This window comes from Tympanuchus pallidicinctus, unplaced genomic scaffold (assembly GCF_026119805.1).
Source record: "Tympanuchus pallidicinctus isolate F22 unplaced genomic scaffold, pur_lepc_1.0 scaffold5, whole genome shotgun sequence".
NCBI classification, from domain to species: Eukaryota; Metazoa; Chordata; class Aves; order Galliformes; family Phasianidae; genus Tympanuchus; species Tympanuchus pallidicinctus.
This window is the reverse complement of record NW_026294769.1, coordinates 26,481,715-26,500,989: the sequence shown is the minus strand read 5'-3', so window position 1 is coordinate 26,500,989 and position 19,275 is coordinate 26,481,715. Positions and strand designations below refer to the sequence as shown.

Below are 19,275 nucleotides of genomic sequence, written 5' to 3'. Positions count from 1 at the left end.
TCTTTATGCAATTTGGTAACAGATTACAGGGGAGCAGATCCTTCCCTGCCAGTCACTATGCTTGCAGAAATTGAATCCATCGACAGCCTGAATTTTAACATCTTCTCTTCTTTTCCTCTGCCCATTTTCAGGCTCACTGCTAATTTGATCTTCCAGTTGAGACAAACATTTAATTCTCACATCTATGATATCTATTTATTTTTAAAGTGTTGTTAACGTAGCTTTTTGCTGTCTTCTTCTGTCTTAATTGATGTAAAAATAGCTGTCCAAAATGTTCTTTGAGAAAAGTTGCTAAACTTTCCCCAGAGATTTTCCTCTTGTCCTTGTCTTCAGTAACCTCTACTCAGTTCTGAGCAAAAATGAAGTACTGGTTGTTCAGCATGTGTTTATTTTCTCTTGTAACCATTGCAAACTAATGTACCCTGGGAAAAAGAGTTGGATTCCTCTCATTTGCAAATGCCATTAACAGAATTGTCGACCAAATTCCATACTCAACTCCAAATTACACACTCAATTAGGGCCTGATCCAATGCTTATTAAAGGCACTGGAAGAATTCCCCCTGATTTTAATGGACCGTGGCTCAGACCTTAGGGAATGTACAAAAGCAGATGATCGGTTTAATCTCGGAGCACGCTGGAATTCATACAAAAAGAGAATCATAGCATTGAAAAGGATTTCAGAGGTCACATCTCAAGGCAAGTTTGGATCAATCTATACCTCCCAACAGACGTCTAACCTGATCTTGGAGGTCACTGAGTGGGACTCCGTGGATTGCCCCTCCAGGCAGCTAACTATTCTTACCATTAAACATTCTTTGCTCCAGTCAACACCCATGACTTCCTGCCCTAACCAGAAAAAAAGTCGGAGCAAACTGTTTTCTTCCTCTTTGCATTAGCTTCTAATGTATTTGAAAACTATTATCGCTGCATGACTCAGTTCAAGCTTCCTTAGGCAAAACAACCTCAGTTTTTCGATCTATTCTTATGCTTCAGTCTGCCTGTTTTCTGGACCTCGGCCATTACCGGTGCTGTCTTCTGGCCTCCCTTCACTTCACAGAATCACAGAATTGTTGGGGATGGAAGGGACCTCTGGAGATCACCCAGCCCAACCCCTGCTGAAGCAGGATCCCCAGAGCAGGTGATCCCCAGAGCAAGCTGTCCACGTGGATCTTGAATACCCCCAACAAAGTCTCTTTCACAACCTCTCTGGGCAGCCTATTCCAGTCACTCCACATCTTTCCTTGAGGGCAGCACCCAAAACTGGTCACAGCACTTCAGTGCAGTGTTCAGCAGAGGGAAAATGTGTGTTGTGCACAGTCTCAGTACAATGCTTGTCTTTTGCACATCAATACATTATTTGCTCATATTTACCTTGTGACCTATTAGAACAGAACCTAGGCACAATTTGAAGATGTAACTTCAGGGCTTCTTGGGGTCTCCCACGAGATGCAGAATTAGCATCTCTGAGCTGCCATGCATATTAACAGAGAAAATGAAAGGTGAAATTTGAATCCATGTTGCCAGATGAGTTCTCAAAACAGACTGAGAAACACCATGGTTTTGTTTGCAAGAGTACCAAAGTGGAAAAGAAATGCAATGATTATAGGACACTGTCATGCTGTTTCTGCAGGATTTCTACTCAGACTGAAGCTGTAATTTAATACAGATTTACTTTTGGTAAAAAGAGAGTTCCAGCTATGTACTTAGACTTATATGCTTATCTACGCATATTTTATTTTTGGCCACTTTTCAGCATAGAATTTGTGCATTTTTAGAACTGCAACATCAGCAAACAACCACCAACACATATTCTATATTTTGCATATTCATTGTCTCATTACATCGTGAACGTATGTGGACTTTAAAAACCAATTCTTGAAAACAATACTGAAAAATCTATTACCTCAACAACTTTGTCCTTTACCAAAGGACTAATGGTCCTTAGCACATTTAAAATTGGCTCAGGACTCGTCCAGTTCTTTAGATGATACTTTCAACCACAAAGGCAAAATACCATTTTCATCTTGCTCCTACACGAGTAAATGATCTAAGCATTTTCGTGTTATGGCATTTATATAAAAACGTTCACCACAGCAACATATCAGAATGCTGTTAAGTGTTATTAGCTTTTCTCCGCTTGCATATTCAATATACATCATATGTTTTTACAATGACCTCATTAGGTAGAAAAATACACTGTAGTCGAACAAACTTGATGATACTCAGCTAGGATCTACTTTTCTAGCTGTGGTAACATTTGAATAGTGCCATAAATCTTCAGAAAGGTATGGATTGTAATTTTACCTTTGATTTACACTATGACAAGTAGGCCTCAAATTATATATGGAACTCATTAGCTGCCAAGTAAATTACGACCACAGCCTGCTGTAATCTATGTGTATGCTATGAATAGTTTTGTGTTTCAGAAGACAAATTGCAGCACCAAGAGGCGAGGTATTTCTTTAAAGAGAAATTAAAACAGACTTTCACCCACATAGCTTTGCTTTGCAATATTCATTGACTTGGCAGTACAGGATACATATGTTACTTCAGTGAGTGAGACTGAGAGTTTTTCCATTAATATGACAAGTAATGTGGCACGTGGTTGCTCTTTCTGACAATCTTAATAACGCCAAGGAATTGCAAAGCAAGTCATGATATTGTTTTATTGCAAGACATTTTCAAGCTCAGAGTTGGCAGGACTGAATAAACTACCTGAATAAACAGTGGAAAAAAGTATTATGAAACCGAGCCTACATCGATACTTTTCAGGTATAAAGCAAGCTCATTTAATATTTAATAGCAAGCAGCTCTGAAAAATGTCAAGCAATCTCCAAACTGAGATATTATAATAATAATGATGCTGAATTCACCATGTGAATAAACATTAAGATCTACGAACACACTGGACAAATGTTAACCTCACATTAAGCAAATGTTAGCTGCCTGCAAGCAGTGATAAAGATACTAGAGATGCTTCTGGAATGACATCTCACTGAAACTGGTGAGAGGTTTGCTATTGACTGCAACAGAGCCAAGATTTCAGTCCTGAACTGTGCAATGAGGTGTTCAAGTGAAATGAGTCAGATGTTGGAGAAGGTTGCCAGATATTGCTCATTAACAGCACACGGTTTATTTAATATAAAAAATAGCATTAACTTTGGTGAAATAAAAGCTTTAGATGAGAAATTATATTAAATGCAACAAAACAGATGGATGCCTTACTAAGGTTGAAAATACGTTCAAACAACAACAACTACATTAAAAAAAACCAAACATGTTCATGCATTATTATCATTAATGTATTCCTTTAGTGTTTATGTACTAATTTGGCAGTCGTCATAAAACACAGACCAGCCAGATTCATGAGCTGAGCCAGGCTACCCAGGAGGCTGTGAAACCTCTGTCCTGGGAGGTTTTAATAATCTCAGTGATAAAACCCTCAGCTACCTGTCCTGAATTCAGTTTTGACCCTGCTTTAAGCCAGAAACTGAACTACAGCCCTCTTGGGTCCAGCCTCAGTGATGCTGTGATGCTCTTCACATGGGCAACACTGTGCTTGAGGCCATAGCCTACCATTCATTAACTGCCTCTCAATATGCAGGTGATAAGGATGAACTCAGTCTTCCTCCAGCCTGTACGCATCCACAGGTGTTCACTTACATCTATTGTGCAACCACGTAAAACAAGGTGTCTGCACTGAAAACCATGTATGGTAAAACCTGGAAGACTTGTTCTCACATTCAATAGATCTTAACTTCCAGTTCTCCTCGGATTTTCTTATATGAGAGATGCTTCTTACATAAAAGATGTGTAAAGGAAAAACAAAAGTATTTTCGTCCTCTAAATTCACACAGAGGAAGCTTCTCTTGAATTTGCACTTCTTTCCATTATTTTACAGCCCATTAAAAAGAGAAAGGAGAGAATGTTTGGAAGTATTTAGAATTTTGCAGCAGCTCCTCATGTCTCAATTCTTTGAAAAATGAGACCCAGAAATTATTCAGGTATATAATTACCATGTAATTCTGGAGCTGAATTATTGCTTCAGAGAAATATACACTGTGGCTTAATCTTTAGTGGGTTTATGAACAGAAATGCAGAAAGCATAGAGGTTATAGAGTAAGTGCTCACAATAACAGAAGAAGAAAAAATATCCTGGTATTAAAAAACACTCTATTTTCCTTCTAGAGTCCAAAGGTAAGAATAAACAATGCACTGTAAATAAACAAAAGGCAGCAATTTCCAATGTTGTTTTACAGGTATCATAAAATAAGTACATAGCAGGAAAACTACAGCCAGAATAGCTAAAGACCTCTAGCAATGTTTTCACAGATATGCCACTGAACACCACCTACTGAAGCCAACTACATATATCCAAAGTGCTTCTCTGCAGCACTTCTCACATCTCTTCTTCAGTCAGTGATGATATTCAAGCTCATATTGATATTTGCTCTTGGCGAGAGGTATTGAGAAAAGTGCTGAAAGAACGATGTGTGCAGGCTTGGTGCAGAGGCAGACAGCTGAAATAGAGGGTGAAGGCCCTGCTGAAGCCCAGGTAGATACTGGACCCAAATTTCTCAGAGGGTCTCCCATATGTAATGGACTCAAAGCCCTTTCCTTCACCAAGGAAATGATGCAATCCATAATTCTTATTGTAGCTAGATGAATTTAAAGGTAAAACATTCCAGTTTTAATGGTCTTAAGATGTACTGGGGAGGCTTGGGTTGGATATTAGGAAAACTTCATCTCAGAAACAGAGGTGAAGCAGTGGCACAGGCTGCCCAGGGAGGTGGTGGAGTCACCATCCCTGGAGGTGTTCAAGAGCCGTGTGGATGTGGCACTGAGGGAAATGGTCAGCGGGCATGGTGGGGATGGGCTCACAGTTGGACTAGATGGTCGTAGTGGTCTTTTCCAACCTCAGTGATTCAATGATTCTCAGTTATTTCAATTGATTCATTATTGGGACTTATTTTCCAAGTGGGTTTTTATGTTTCCATACACATTCTTAGCATACCTACACCACATTGCCAGAGAAGAAGTTCCATCACCTGTACTCCAATCTTGCATGAACACGAACTTAATTATAAATCCTAGGGCCAGATTTTTAAAAAGTTAATGGTGGGGATCAGAATCATTAAGTTTCAGATGGATTTGGCTACCTGTTTTTCCTCTGTCAAAATATCTGAGAACGCACCGTCTATGATAAAAACACTGACAGAAAGTGGGAGAGAGGATGGTGAACATCTCTCACTCTGTTCCACTATTAGAGACCTTGGATTTGCCTCAGTGTCTCTTGCTATGGAGTCACTAAGCCTTCAACCAAATGAAAGTTTCCCGTTTCAGGGTGGCCTTTGATGATGTTCTAGGCTATGCTTTTCCCACTCTAAAGGTGAAATTCTTCACCGCAGGGCAGCCTCTCACAGTGCTGAGGCTGCCTTTGTGCAGGATGGCAGCCATCCAAGGGCAGGCACGAGTTCTTGTTGGGAATGAGGAGTTAGTCCTTGACTTCTCAAAGCTCACCTGTGGGGATCTTGGACTCAAGTTGGAGCTGAAACCAATCCTGGGCATTTCCACACCCTTTGCCCAATGTGCCCTTCCATCTGTCCAAATGGCACCACCCAGGCCTATCACCCAGTGCTCACTGTCTCTCCGACAGCTTTAGTTGAAACTAGGCTGAGACTGCAGGAAGGCCACGAAGCTGCACTACCCCAGCCTACCTCTGGATTCGGGATAGCGGGGAGCCTTGCGAGTTGCCCCACTCCCTACTCGGTGCCCCCCAGGCACCGAGAAAGACTACAACCCCCAGCATGCACCTCGGCCTCCTGCCTGCCGCCTTGCCGTCCGCCCGCCGCGCGGCATGCTGGGATCTGTAGTTCCTCCCGCGGCGCACGCGCACCGCTCCCACAGCCTCTTCCCGGAGTGCGGAGGAACCACTTCTTCCCGCTCGGCTGTGGCGCGGGGTGGCCGTGAGGGCTGTCAACCGGCAGTAAGGGGGGAGAGAGCGAGCGTGCGCATGCGCACAGCAGACCCGGCGACTGCCGCCTCCGCCGCTGTCGCCCCCGCCCTCGTGCCCGCGGAGGGGCGGCGTTGCCGGGGGCCGCTGAGCCGCTGGCGCGAGTGGGAAGCGAGCGGTGCCGGGGCTGCGCAGCGGCTCGCACCCGCCGTGAGGCATAGCCACAAGCGCCACCGCCGCCCGGACTCCCTGTCCCGCCCCTCCTTTTTTCCCTCCTCCTCCTTCTCCTCCTCCTCCCCCTCCTTCTCCCACCCTCCCCCTCTCCTCCTCCCGCCGTAGCGAGCGAGCGAGATGGCGGCCGCCGGGGCTCTGGCGAAGCACGAGCAGATCCTGGTGCTCGATCCGCCCACCGACCTCAAATTCAAAGGTGAGGGGCAGCGGGGCGCCGGGCGGGCGGGGCGGGGGGTGTCCCGCTTCTCCCGGCCACCGCGGGGAGCCTCGCTCCGCCGCGTTCTGCGGGGCCCGGCCCTGCTCGCCCGGGTCCCTCGAGAAGGCCGCCGGCGCCGGGGTGGGGGCGGCGGGGGGGGCGCCGCCGAGGCGGGGAGCGGGCTCGGCCGCCGCCATCTTGCGATCCCGCGGCGGCTCCGAGGCGTCCACGGCCCCGGCAGCGCCGCGGCCCGGCCCGCGGCGGGCACCGCGCCCGCTCTGCCGGCGTCGCGGCTCCGGCCGCCCCCTGCCATGCGCGCGTCCCCGCGGCGGGGTGCCGGGCGGCGGCTCTCCTGTCAGCTCCGCCGGCGCTGTCCGCTGCAGGTAGGGGCGGGCGGGCGGGCGTCCCCGGGCTGAGGCGGCTTCGGGCACGTCGCGGTTGGGTTGTTTCGGTGCTTCGTGTGCGCTCCTGTCAGGAGGTCGGCGCTGTTGGTGTATGGGGTGTTATTCCCTCCTCGCCAATCACGAATGGGATAGCTGTGGAAAGGGAGGCTCCTGCAGAATGATCCTCGAAAGGTGTATGCATTAAAAAGAACCGAATGCAACAGCAGCAAAACAAACGTGCCAGAATAAGGAGATCTAGCTCGTATGCTCAGCTTTCATCTTATCTTTTGTGGCTGGTGTCAGCACACGTGCTTGCATAATCCTGTAAGTGTTGGTGTTTTGTTGTAGGCTCATTTTTCATTGTTTAACGGGGATCGAGCATCCTGTCCTGTCCATCTGAACAACTAGAGCGGGTTGATGTCCATATCAGAGACAAACACTGTATTTGTCCCAGACACATTTGGCTGGCCAGGCTCCTGGCAATAAGACTGAGTTGGCTTTGTCAAAGGGGCTTTTCTCAGGCTTTACCTGTTTTGGTGATCCATCACATCAATCAAGAAAACACCGATTCTGTTGTATCACGCATCTTAACTTCCTGATAGCAGCAGTTTTTAAATTGCACGTCCAAAGGTACAGCTAAAACCACAGGGGGAACTTATTTTTTTCCCCACTTCTGTATTGTGTTAGAATGTCTGCATCCAGGTTTCAGCGCACTGCACTCTTGCAAGAGCAGGTTGCAGGAAGATGCATTGAAGCTCTTGCATCTTGCACTGTCTTCAAGCTGGAAGCAAGCCGTGTTTGTGTGGTTTGTGACAAGGAACACAGTAAATACTAGATGTAGAAATTGTTAGGATGAAGCAGTTGTCAGACAGTAATCAGTGTTGTCATGTGTGTTTACAAAATGTGTTTATAAGGCATGAAGTTTGGTTTCAGGCTCATGCACATAGTAGGAAAATGTCTATTGAGCAGACTGTGTGAACCCAAAGTCTGAAGCATAATGGAACTGCAGTGGGACACCGTAGCAAACACTCTATTACTGTATTACTACGTTACAGCAAGAGCTACCTATTTAAAGAGCACCGTGCTTTCACAGCAAATATTTTCCAACTGCTTATTGTTCTGAGGTCTTCAGAAAGGTCTGTGGGCCACAGTCATTCATTTCTGAAGTGTTGCATGGAAGAGTACAGTACGGGTTAAAGAGGATACCGAGTATTATCTCCTGAAAAACAGTTGATACCTAAGAGAGTGCATGACTCAGAATTTCTAAGTGTAACTTAGGTGTAGGAAAATCATATGATTTTTTGTTGTTGTTGTTGTTTTTTTTTAAAGTAATTCTTTTTTTCAGTGTAGTTGATTGTTCAGTTGTTTACCATTATTCAGTGTTGCTATTACTGTCCTAATATTGTTGATGTGTGTGTGTGACAGAAATCCAGTTTATGTCCAGCCATCAGAACAAATAGCTCGATAGGCTTTCTTGCCTCATAGAGTGACTTGTAGTGAATTTGCTGACCTTTAGGGTAGCAGTGAAATGTGTTAATATGCCCCTTTGCCAAACAAGGACTTAAATTAAAGAGTAGGTAGCACTTATGTGAGGAACGCTTGACAACACTTAAAATTCGTCGTCTGATGAAGCTGTTGTTGGTTGCTACTCAGAAAGCAAAACCACATGCTGGATTTTATTCCACACCTTTCAGAAGTCTATCAGCTTGTCCCATAGTGGTTTGCACACCGTGTTTGCTTTGGTGTCAGAAAGATCAGAGTCCTGTTCTTGTAGTACCTGGCATTCCTAGCAAGCCACTGATAGCATGTTGGTGTTGGGTGATTCCCTCTGCTGCTGCAATAGCTGCATTTCTTTGGGTTGTGGGGCAATCGGGGATACCTAAGGGGAATCCCAAGACAAATAAATGTATTTCGGAGTGCTGTGCAAATTGTATCAGGGGAAAAATTATTTTTAAAAGGAGTGAAACTAAGAGGCAGTAGATTATGTATGATTTTGTTTTCAGCGACTCAGTAGAGAACACTGAGAATTTGCCCTGTAGCCCTTGTATCCAGGTCTTCAGCCACACTGCACCTGCATTGCATTTAGTTTAGCTCTTCAGATCTGAAGTTTGGGTTTGATCAGGAAGAATTGGACCAGGTGCCACCTTTCAAATTAGGTAATTGGTGTTTCTCATCTTCTGTCTCTTAGGGTCCTTGCACACGACTCATGCATGCAGTCATTGTAGCTCTAGTTTAAGGAAGATTGTGATAATTTGAAGTTGGTTCCTTGTGAGTAAATACTTTTTTTTTTTTCTTGGGTCTTTTTTGGCTGCTTAACAGTTGTGTAGTGAAGTGGCAGCACTTGAAGTTTTCAAGTCAAAGCTTTCTAGTTTTGTGGTGGAAACTCATCTGGTCTTCCTTATGTGAAAAGGAGACGATATAATTACAAGCAACTTGCATTTAGGTTGTTCTTGGAAGATGGTCCTTCTTAAAAAGCGTTCTCCAGATCTTTACGTCAGGGATAAGACCTGCTTTTGCAACATATAATTGAAAATCAAGACTTGCTGATTTGATGAGCCCTGGAAGATCAGTAGGCAGTATTTGGAATTTGTATTTCATGTGCTTCAGAGATGTCTGACGAGCAGTTATGTCAGATGCTATAAGGATGTATGAATAGTCTACATAGACATCCTTTATGGAAGTTGCTTACAGGCGTGCAAAATGCAGCTATGCCACCTTTGTAAATGTCTCAAAAGAGAGACACACATTTCCATTTCTTCTTCTTTTATTGAGGCCAGAAATAAATTGGCAAGTAAGCAGACTAAAATCAACTTTTGTGAATGTCACCGTGCAGTAAAATACTCACTTCTGTGGTTTGAGTTACTGGAAGAGATCTGTGGAACATGATGCTTAATTTCCCATTATTAATCTGATTCATACTCTGGGATTGTTAGCGTATTAAAATTGCCTGTCAGCTGGCTTATAGTCAAACAACTCTTTCCAGGTAAGGCGAGCAGCACTTCACTTGAATATCACAGCTTCATCTGAAATGCAGGTTTCCCTATGAATAACACAAAGCTAATGCTGTTGATTATTTTGTAGTCGTTACCCTGCTGTCGGTAACAGCAAAAGCCACAGGGCGTGTGTTGCTGCAAATCGTGAAGGTGGAACTGAAAGGTAAAAATAGCTCTATGTTAAATCTGTCCCCTGCCCTCAAAGATCTGCTGTCAGAATTGGCCCAGAGTGTCTTTGGAGTGCAGGATTTGAACTCCTTAACTGCGATCTTGCTGCCTTATTTGTGTGTGTCTGGGTCAGATCACATTTTAAGCCTATTTTTGCTCTATTCAAAGGACCAGTGCATTCGTGGCATCCCAGCTTTCTAACACAGGTTTATTTTAAAAAGGAAAGAAAAAAAAAAAAAGAAAAGGTTGGAATGTCAGTTTCTGGTGTCTTCATTCCAGAACATTTTTGGAACTAAATAGTGAGATAGAATGAATATTCAGCAAGTAGTCTCTGACTTTTCTTTCAAATCCAAGATTTCCTGGCATTGTTTAATCATGTTGTGTTTCTCTCCATTGTTTCCTGACTCAAATGCAATATCTGTTAGTATTTTTTTTTCAAGTTGAGTATAAATGAATCTGAAGGCACAGTGTGATTAGTGGGAATGTGTTGAGGAAGAGAGAAGAAGAGCTTTTTTTTGTTCTGTATTTTGCCAGTTGTTGCTTAAGAGGTGGTTCATGTTTAAGTTTCTACCAACAGAGTTAAGATTGCCTTTCAGACTGCCTGATGAGCAGAGTTTGTGTTGATCCTGGTGAGGCCACGTGTACTGTAGGTGTTGGATAAAATTCAGTAGTGGAATTATTTCCTACAGTGAAAGAGGAACACTGCAGTACACATCAGGATGTTTTGCTGTTCCCTGCAGTTCACAGGACTCACTGTTGCATCTTCAGTAAAGTGAGAGCCACTGTACAGGCTTGACCAGTAGTGCACCCATCAGTATAAAACTTTCACCATTACATTGTTGTATGAAGTGCCCACTCGTTCTGCTTGCTGATAACTCAAGTAAGTGTTCTAAGTCACTACAGTATGTCAGTATTATAAAAACATTGTATGGTATCTGAATGTTGTATGGTTGCTTAAGGCCTAGTTGAAGAATAGAATGTTACCTTGAACAGGAAAAGGTGTTTTATGCATTAGTTAGTGGAGCTGAATACATAGTGCACCAGCTCTCTGCTGTGATGCTGCGAGTTGCTTCTGCTTTGTCTTGGCTGTGGTTTGTGAGCATGTTCTACTTTCTGATCAAATTTGTTTCTGGAAGAAGTCTGTCACACAGGTCTTTGTTACATACTTAGCTTAGCAAGCCATTAATTTGGGTTGCAAAAGCCTGCTAGAGAGAACTTGCTATATGTAGGATGGAAAAAAGTGACCGAATAATTAGATAAGTGTTATATTTCCCACTGTAATGTTGTTAAATGGTAAGGTTTTCATTGTCAGATGAGCCAAATAGGTCTATATAAGCTAATTGCTTAAAAAAAACCCAAACCAGTAAAATGACTAATAAGGTAATTTATGGTGAAGTATTGTTGAAAATAAAAATGCAGAAGCACAAGTTAGAACTCCAGTCACTTTATTTTCCTTTGGGTAGTAAGATTTTATCTGATGCGTAGTGATCCTGGCCTCTTGCCCTTCAGTGTGTTGTTGAATAGTGTACATGTATTTAATTGCTTTGAAAATTATTGGGCAATGCAGATGTCATGTTTTTATGTTATGGTTTTAAGGTATTTAGAAACTTGTGGTTGTGTAAATTAAAATAAATATTTTTGATTTTTTTTTTTTTCCATAAGAAAAAAGTCTTGATAGCTGAGATGCTTTGCTAAAGATGACCCTGCTGTAGGACTTCAGGTACTTGCTTTTTAATAATACAGAGAAGGAAGCAAAGGAGAAACAGTAGCCTGCCTGAATTTTTAAGCGACAGTCCCTTCAGTCACTCCTACGTTTCTCAAAATGTGGTTTCACTTGGAGTAATGTTTAATTTGACACTTCAGTGCTTGCGTAGATCTTACCTAAATAGCATGCAGAGCCTTGGAGGAAAGAATAATTAAAGACTTGAGGGTAAATGGAACATGGAGCAGAATGCAGCATGAGTGTCCTGGTGGTGAGCTTGAGAGCCGGGGTGGTGTATGACCCCCTGCCTGCTCTGTGCCTCTCCTTTGGTCTTTTCTGTGTGCCCCCTCCCCAGATAAAAACTGACCTGAAGGTTGGAATTATAGCTGTTCAGTGACTTCATACAGAGGTATCTGCAAAACCAGTACCTGCAGGTGAAGAAGCTTGGTGGGCAAGCATTAAGATGGAGAAGGAACAAGCTATAAGATAAACCACAGGGCAACTGTTGGACTCTTAGAAATATCTTTATTAAGCTTCCAAAGGATGGATCATTTCGTGTTTGAACTTGGCTTAGTATCTTCAGTATATTCCCCTGTGACCTTGGTGTGAATGGGATGTGCTTGAGCAGCTCGCTGGTGTTGAGAGGTTAGGACACAGGATGAATGATAAAATGGTGTCTTCGGTGTCTGCCAGTAATAGAGCTGATGCTTTGATGCTTTCTCATTTTAGTTGCAAGTGATGTAGGAATAAGACTAGATACTAATACTTAGTCATAGGCTTATTACGAGCATGGTAAGTCACCGAAATGGGCAAAAATGAGGCTGTGGTTACATCCTAAGGTTTGTTTGTTTTTTTTAAAATACATTCCTGGCAATGCCTATTCAGAGGGAGTAAACCTAACTGGGGATGGTAGAAGGGAAAAGTTATTAGTGTTAGCAAAGTAAAATAGCATGACTTGTTTGTCTTAGCAAATGAAGACTGTAAGGGGATCTGATTACTATCTATAAAGTAGGCACTGGGGGAATAACTATGTATCCTAAAGGGTAAGTTGGTACAAAAATGAATTGGCACCAAGTGGCTATGAGTGTGTTTAGATCATTAGAAACAATCTAAATTTCAGATCTGAATATGGCAGTCTGAACTAGCTTTCTGAAAGAAGTGACGTGCAAGTTGGAATGCTGGCCATTAAAGGTCCCTTCCAACTCAAATGGATCTGTGATTCTGTATGCAGCATTGAGTTGTGTTCAGTGTTTTTTTCTTCTTTTTAAGAAGAGATGTTTGGAAAATAAAAAATTATACACGTAGGAGTAGCTGCTGCATATGCGAAGTAAACATGATTATTAGAATTCATAGGACTTAATTGAAAATGGCCACTAAGCCTTGTTAACCCAGTGAAAATAAAAATGGTTTGGGTTTTTATTTTGGATGTGTATGAGACATTTGGTCACTTCCCTGTTAGGAAATGAGGGGTGTTAAGGCTTGCATTAGAACTCCTACTGCTTCTGGAGAAGTAAGCTGCCTCCTGGAGAGAGCAGTTGCGTTAGCTCAGCTTACTTCTGAGAAGGGAAGGCAGTGAGGGAATGGAGCTCGTGATCCTGGCAGAGAGGGAGTGGTGACCAAGCAAACAGTAAAGCAGATGTTTGTTTGCCAGAATAACTTTGGGCTGTGCCATACTCAGCTTCCAGAGATCTGAGAGCTGGAGAGCTGTGCTTCTGGAGGTGCCGCAGTGTTAGCTATGTCTGTCCCTAGAAGATACTGATGTCTGATCTGTAAACCTGTTTAGATGGGGGCTCTGTTTAGATGGTGTGTCAGTTGCAGGAGTTGGACGTCATTAGTATGAAATTCATTTATTTTTAAAATTACCTTGTATTCTGCTCACGAAGGAGTGAAGATGCTTCTGATAGATTCTGTTGGCAATACCAGGCAAAACATTTGCAGGTAGGGCAATAGTCACATACAGAAAGAAGAGTTGTACTTGCCCCACTGGTGAAGAGGCTCTCTGGCCACACAGCACTCCTCAAGAAGCAGTCCTGGCCCAACAGCTGCTCTCACGTCAGTGGCCGCCCTTACATGAGCCCAGCATGGCTCTGCCCTGGGTCCACTCCTTCTGGACACATGGAGAACACAGGTGCAAACAATGTGCCTGTGTTCCTTGGGCCAGACACATCCCTTTACCAGGTGCTCCATCACCAGCTCAAGCCCTGACCTAACAGTGCCCATGCACCTTCTTAGGCTGTTGGGAGCTGCTCGCAAGGAAACTGGTGAAAGTCAGAAGGGTTCTGGTGTTCTGTTCAGTGTTTAACCTCTGATGTCCGGTTCTTTTGGACACACACTGGGAAAAGCACACAGCTTTGGGTTGAGTCTTCAGTAATGAGTCTTTGCACAGAATGCTGCATGCTATTGCAGCTGTCAGCTGAGATAATTAGGCACATTCTGATGACTGCTTTACAACTTGGAGAATATCTGGAATGTTGCAATTCAAATCAGACAGGTGCATCCATTTGAAAGTTTTGTAGCTGATCTGCTGTGTTCTTGGATATTCTAAATAGCAGATCTGGGCTTTTCAGCATCGCTGAAGCCTGTTATAAACTGTAGGAGGTTAAAATATAAAAAAAAAAGTTTACAACAAAAAGAAAGGAGGAAGTTATTTATTTAACTAGTCCTGTTGTTCAAATCTGCTAATATTCTTTGAAGTCTAAGAGTCTGTAATTACCAAATTAATTAGTTATCCTGCCTCCTCCAAGTAAAGAGAACAGTTGCACCAGCAGGAAGTTTGTATCATAGCCCTTACACCATGTTAACCACTTACTCAGTATGGAATGAAAGAGTGCATGTATGTATTTCTGGTTATTTCAGGACTTCGGGCATCATTTGCTATCTAAAATACTCATGGTGATTAGTAATAAAATATTTCTACTGCTGTTATTTCAACAGAGAGGGTGCTTTGGGATGAATAGTGATTTGCTGTTGTAATTCTACTAGGATAAAGACTTAAGAATTTGAGCTATCAATTTTAGTATGCTTAGTGTATATTTGGCAAGATAACAGGATAACCAGAGAGCTGAATTCCAAGGAGAGAATTCACAATAACGTAGAGTTAAGATGAACTTTCCTTTATTGCTGATAACATGATATGCCTTTATTAATGGTGCTCTTTCAGTAGGAAAGATGTAAAAAATAACCATGTGAGTGCTAGATTTTGGGGCTTAAAGTAAATAATAGCATTAATATGTTTGGATGAAGTTATTGCATGTTCTGCCGTGTTATTAATAGTGCTTGTTGTTGAAACTGAAGAAACCCTTGTTCATGTTTAACCTCAGGACAGTCTCCTGTCAGTCTGTGTTTTACCCAGTATATAAAGTAGATAACGTTCTGTTTATCAGAATTCATGGAAATAATCTGTGGCTGCACTTTACCCTTGAGACAAGATGCTTTTTGTGTTTTTCCTGTGGTTCTTGGCCACTGACATGCCAGGAGCAAGCTGGAGTAAATATGAAATTCTGATCCAGAGAGAAAATAAAAAGAAAAAAAAAAAAGTCTGTTTTGTCTGGCTTGAAATGCTGCTGTTCTGTGTATTCTTCTCTTTTCTGCATTGGACGAGAGACAAAAGGTTTCAGTTCTCATTTCTCTTACGCCACCCCTCAGTAAAAGCATGCAGGTCAGCTTCTGTACGAGCACTGCTCTTAAGCCGTATAGCTGCATATGGGCTCTCCTTGCCCCTTTGACTGAGAAAAACAAACCCTTTTAGGACTAAAAATGGGTGTTGTCTCAGCTTTTTGTAGGAGAGATGTTTGGTGAATAGACTGTCAGTGTGGATGCTGACAGTGTGTCCTTGTGAGCAGTGAGGGTAGAAATCTGATGTTTCCCATGATAAACAGTGCTAGCCTGGAGCAAGCCTTCTGGAGCTGTGCTTGTTGAGGCATATTAGATTTCCTGTTAAGATTTTTTTTTGCATTATGACATCTTTGTGCAAATTGATGATGAAATTAAGAGCTATTTCTCAAGTGCTGGGATGGAATAAGAAGAGAGATTCTGTATTATTGCTCTAATATATGGATCCATATATATATATGGATATATATGAAAGCAATGACTGTTTGTGGCTATTAATCTTGCAACTTCACCTACTGATTATTCCTAATCATTCAGACTTTCAATGTTGAAGTGTCAGGTCACGAAGTATAAGCTATTGTGCTTTGTAGACCATGACTGTTTTCAGTGTAGCTCATCTGTGGCAGCTGGAATTTTTCTTTGTGGGATATTTCAATAATCATGGTTTTGATATTTCGAGAGAAAGGTGGGCGATATTCATTGGTGGTGGATGTTATGGATTCTGTTTAGTTTATTTTTCACAAAGCTTTGAATAGGAATGGCTTAAGACCAGTTGATAGAAATAACGTTCCACTTGTTTTTTTTTTTTTTTTTGATTTGTGCCAAGTGTCACCTATTTTTTTTTTTTTTTTTTTCTGGAAAGTATTATTAAATTTGAAGCAATTCAGTGCTTCAAATCTCGTCTGTATTTTAAGACCAGTGAGGTTATGTATTAGTTTGAGTTACTGCTATACACTGGTTTTCCACTTGCAGACATCTTACCTTTGTTTTTTTCAGTAGTGAACAATGTTTGCTTGCTGGTAAAGTGCAAGTTGCAGCTTAATGCTGGCAGTTTATTTGCTTTAATTTTTTAAAAATTAATAAATGTATTTCTAGTATAAGGTGAAATGTATTTCTATAGTATAAGGTGAAATAGAAATATTTCAGAGGGCTTTTAAAAATAGTTGGATAAACTCAGGAGGAAAAACCTGAAGGTTATCAGGCCAGCACTATTCTTGGTAGGATACACTGAAAGAAAGCTGGACTCTCTGGCTGTAAGAAGCTTGTAGGATGAATTTCAGGCCCTTTGTGAAATAGCTCTGGTTTTTAACTTTGCATTTTCAATCAGTATTCATATTTAGGATGACAACTGATGTATCACAGTGGCTGTTTCCTCTTGGAAATACTTCTGGTTTTCATATTTATCTCAGATGTAGGAGCACATGTTTACTGATCATTTGGAAAACTCCTTAACATCCAGGATCATCATCTAGCTCACAAGCAGTCCATTCCAACAGGCAGAACATCAGACAAAAGCATACAGAGGGTGGAAACAAGGGAATGAGACTCGGGAGGAATCCGGTGTTGTTGTCCAAGCATGCAGAGATTAGGTTAGGAAAGATAAAGCCCAGATGGAGTTGAATTTGGGCAGGGATGTCAAGACCAGCAAGAAAGGCTTCTGTAAGTACCTTGCTGACAAAAGGGAGATATGTGCCTACTGCTGAAGGAGGTATGGGGCCTGATTACATAGGCTATGTAGAAGGCCAAGTACTTAACATCTTCTTTGCCTCAGTCTTCATTAGCAACACTGGTCTTCTGGAATCCCATGTCCCAGTGACAGAGGAGAAAATCTAGAACAAGGAAGAAGCATCAGTGGTTGTAGGTCAGGTCAGGCAATACTTAAGCTAACTGGACATACATAGGTCTGTGGGCCCAGATGGAATGCACCCATGGGTGAGTGCTCAGGGAGCTGGCAGGGCATTACTGTGAGGCCACTCTTTATAATCCTTAATTGAGGTGGTGATTGAGAGAAGTGCTAGAAGATTGGAGGAAAGCAAATGCCACTCCTGTTTCAAGAAGGGCAAGAAGGAGGACCCAGGGACTACAGGCCAGTCACCTTGATCCCTAGGAAGGTGATAGAATGGCTACTCCTAGAAAGCATTTCTAGGCATGTGAAGGGCAAGGGAGTCATCTGGAGTAGTCAGCATGGATTCACCATTTGACCAATTTGGTGAGCTTCTGTGGTGAAGTGGCTGGCCTGGTAGATGAGGAGAGAACAGTAGATAGTTTCTGCCTGGACATTCACTGAGGATTTTGATACAGCCTTTCATGAGATCCTTACAGAAAAGCTGTTGATGAATGGATGAGCAGAGTTGGGGGGTGGATAAGAGAGAGTCTGACTGTCTGGATCCAGAAAGTAGTCATCAGTGGTGCAAAGTCTTGCTGGAGGAGAGTAACTTGTGGTGTACTTCAGGGGTCAGTATGGATTTGGTCCTATTTAACCACTTCATTTATGATCTGGTGCACTCTGTGTAAGTTTGCAGATGACACAAAACTCTGAGGCATGACTGGTAGGCCAGGACATGGTGCTGCCATCCAGGGGGACCTGGTCAGGCTGGAGAAATGGATAGGAACCTCCCAAAGTTCAGTGAGGGGAAATGCTGAGTTGCACAGCTTTGCAGGATGGGAGCTGGGGATCCTGGTGGACATCAAGTTGAATGTGAGTCTTCAGTGTTCTGTTGCCGCAAAGGAGACTAGTGGTATGCCAGGCTGCATCAGGAACAGTATTGACTTTAGCTCCTTTCTCATACGTTAGTACTGAAGACATTAAGTGCAGTAAATTATTTTTCTTTGCCCGCCCAACCTGACTTTATTATACACAGAACAAAATTACGCTGCCTGAGTTTGTTTTGGAAAAGATACCTTGAAGTCTTCTGTGTATATTGAGCGCTCTCAGACTTTGAAATGCAATAAAGCAGTTGTGGAAAAACTCCATCCCACTTAGAGCACGTCATAGAAATAATTTTTGAACTTAATACTGCAACTTACCCACTTGTAAGGAGCTTGGAACCTTTTGGCTGGTTTGTGTACTTTCTTATGTATACTTGTATTTTTTTGGATATGATGATGTATTACTTTAATGTGCCAGTTTACTGCTTAAATAAACTTTAGTCCCATGCGTGAGATGAAGTACCTTTGGTATGGAGTCAGCTTGGATGTTAGCTTTTTGAAGTTCAGTGTCTCAAAGAGAACGATCGACTTGCATTTAAGTTGTTTCATATAAACTACTGTCCAACCCTTTAATAATGTGTACCCATTTTTGTAGAACTCTGAGACAGCAGCTGTGATTTTATACAGTGGTGAATTTATTGTATTTCAGAGGCTATGCTCTGCGATGAGATCTTTGTATGTGTTATGGGTAGGTCTTCTGATTTTGAATTGAACGTCTAATAATCAAATTTGTCCCCTTCTAAAAAATGCTTTCAGTTCATTTGCTCTGTACTGTTAACGAGTAGATGCTGGCTGTGATCTCTGACTTTCCCCATAGGTATCTTGAACTGAGGAGGTTCCTTTCAGCTCTTCCTTCACACTCTAGAAAGGCATATTCATGTCATAATTTTCTCCGTTATGTTTGACTTGGCTGGGCAGAAGGAGGGCTGGGTGTTCAGGAGACCAGAATTTAGAGAGAAAATATGACAACACTGATCCCAGAAGACCTTTGTACAGATCCTACTTGTCTAGAAATACATCATCTTTAGATTCTACTGCAGTGAAACTGGCAAGGCAGTGGCAAGCGAGGGAACTTGGGACTGCATTTCAGCAGTGGAAGCTGGCTCTGCAGAGTCTGTGTCATTTCTTCCCGCTTGCTGTAGTCCAAGATATGTGGTTGCCAGAGGCAACCTCGGCATTAATGTTGCTGCGGCTGCACAGTTAAGATTGCTGGAATGGAAATTCAGTGTATCATGTTTTTGGAGATCTCTAGTTTCTCTGAGTGTAGGCAGCGTCTGTCATTCCTTTCTAAGGCCATTTTAAGTTGAAAAGGCAAGAAAAATCTTGGC

General features: G+C 42.6%; 1 protein-coding gene across 1 annotated transcript in view; it reads left to right on the top strand.

Moving 5' to 3' along the window:
* The first annotated feature begins 6,138 nt into the window (after positions 1 to 6,138).
* The window catches only part of VAPA (VAMP associated protein A), a 28,278-nt gene continuing 15,141 nt past the window's right edge, over positions 6,139 to 19,275 (top strand). The window contains exon 1 of the mRNA XM_052703671.1: positions 6,139 to 6,380. Within this exon, the coding sequence (XP_052559631.1) occupies positions 6,305 to 6,380 (76 nt within the window). The 5' untranslated portion in view covers positions 6,139 to 6,304. The remainder of the gene's footprint in view (positions 6,381 to 19,275) is intronic.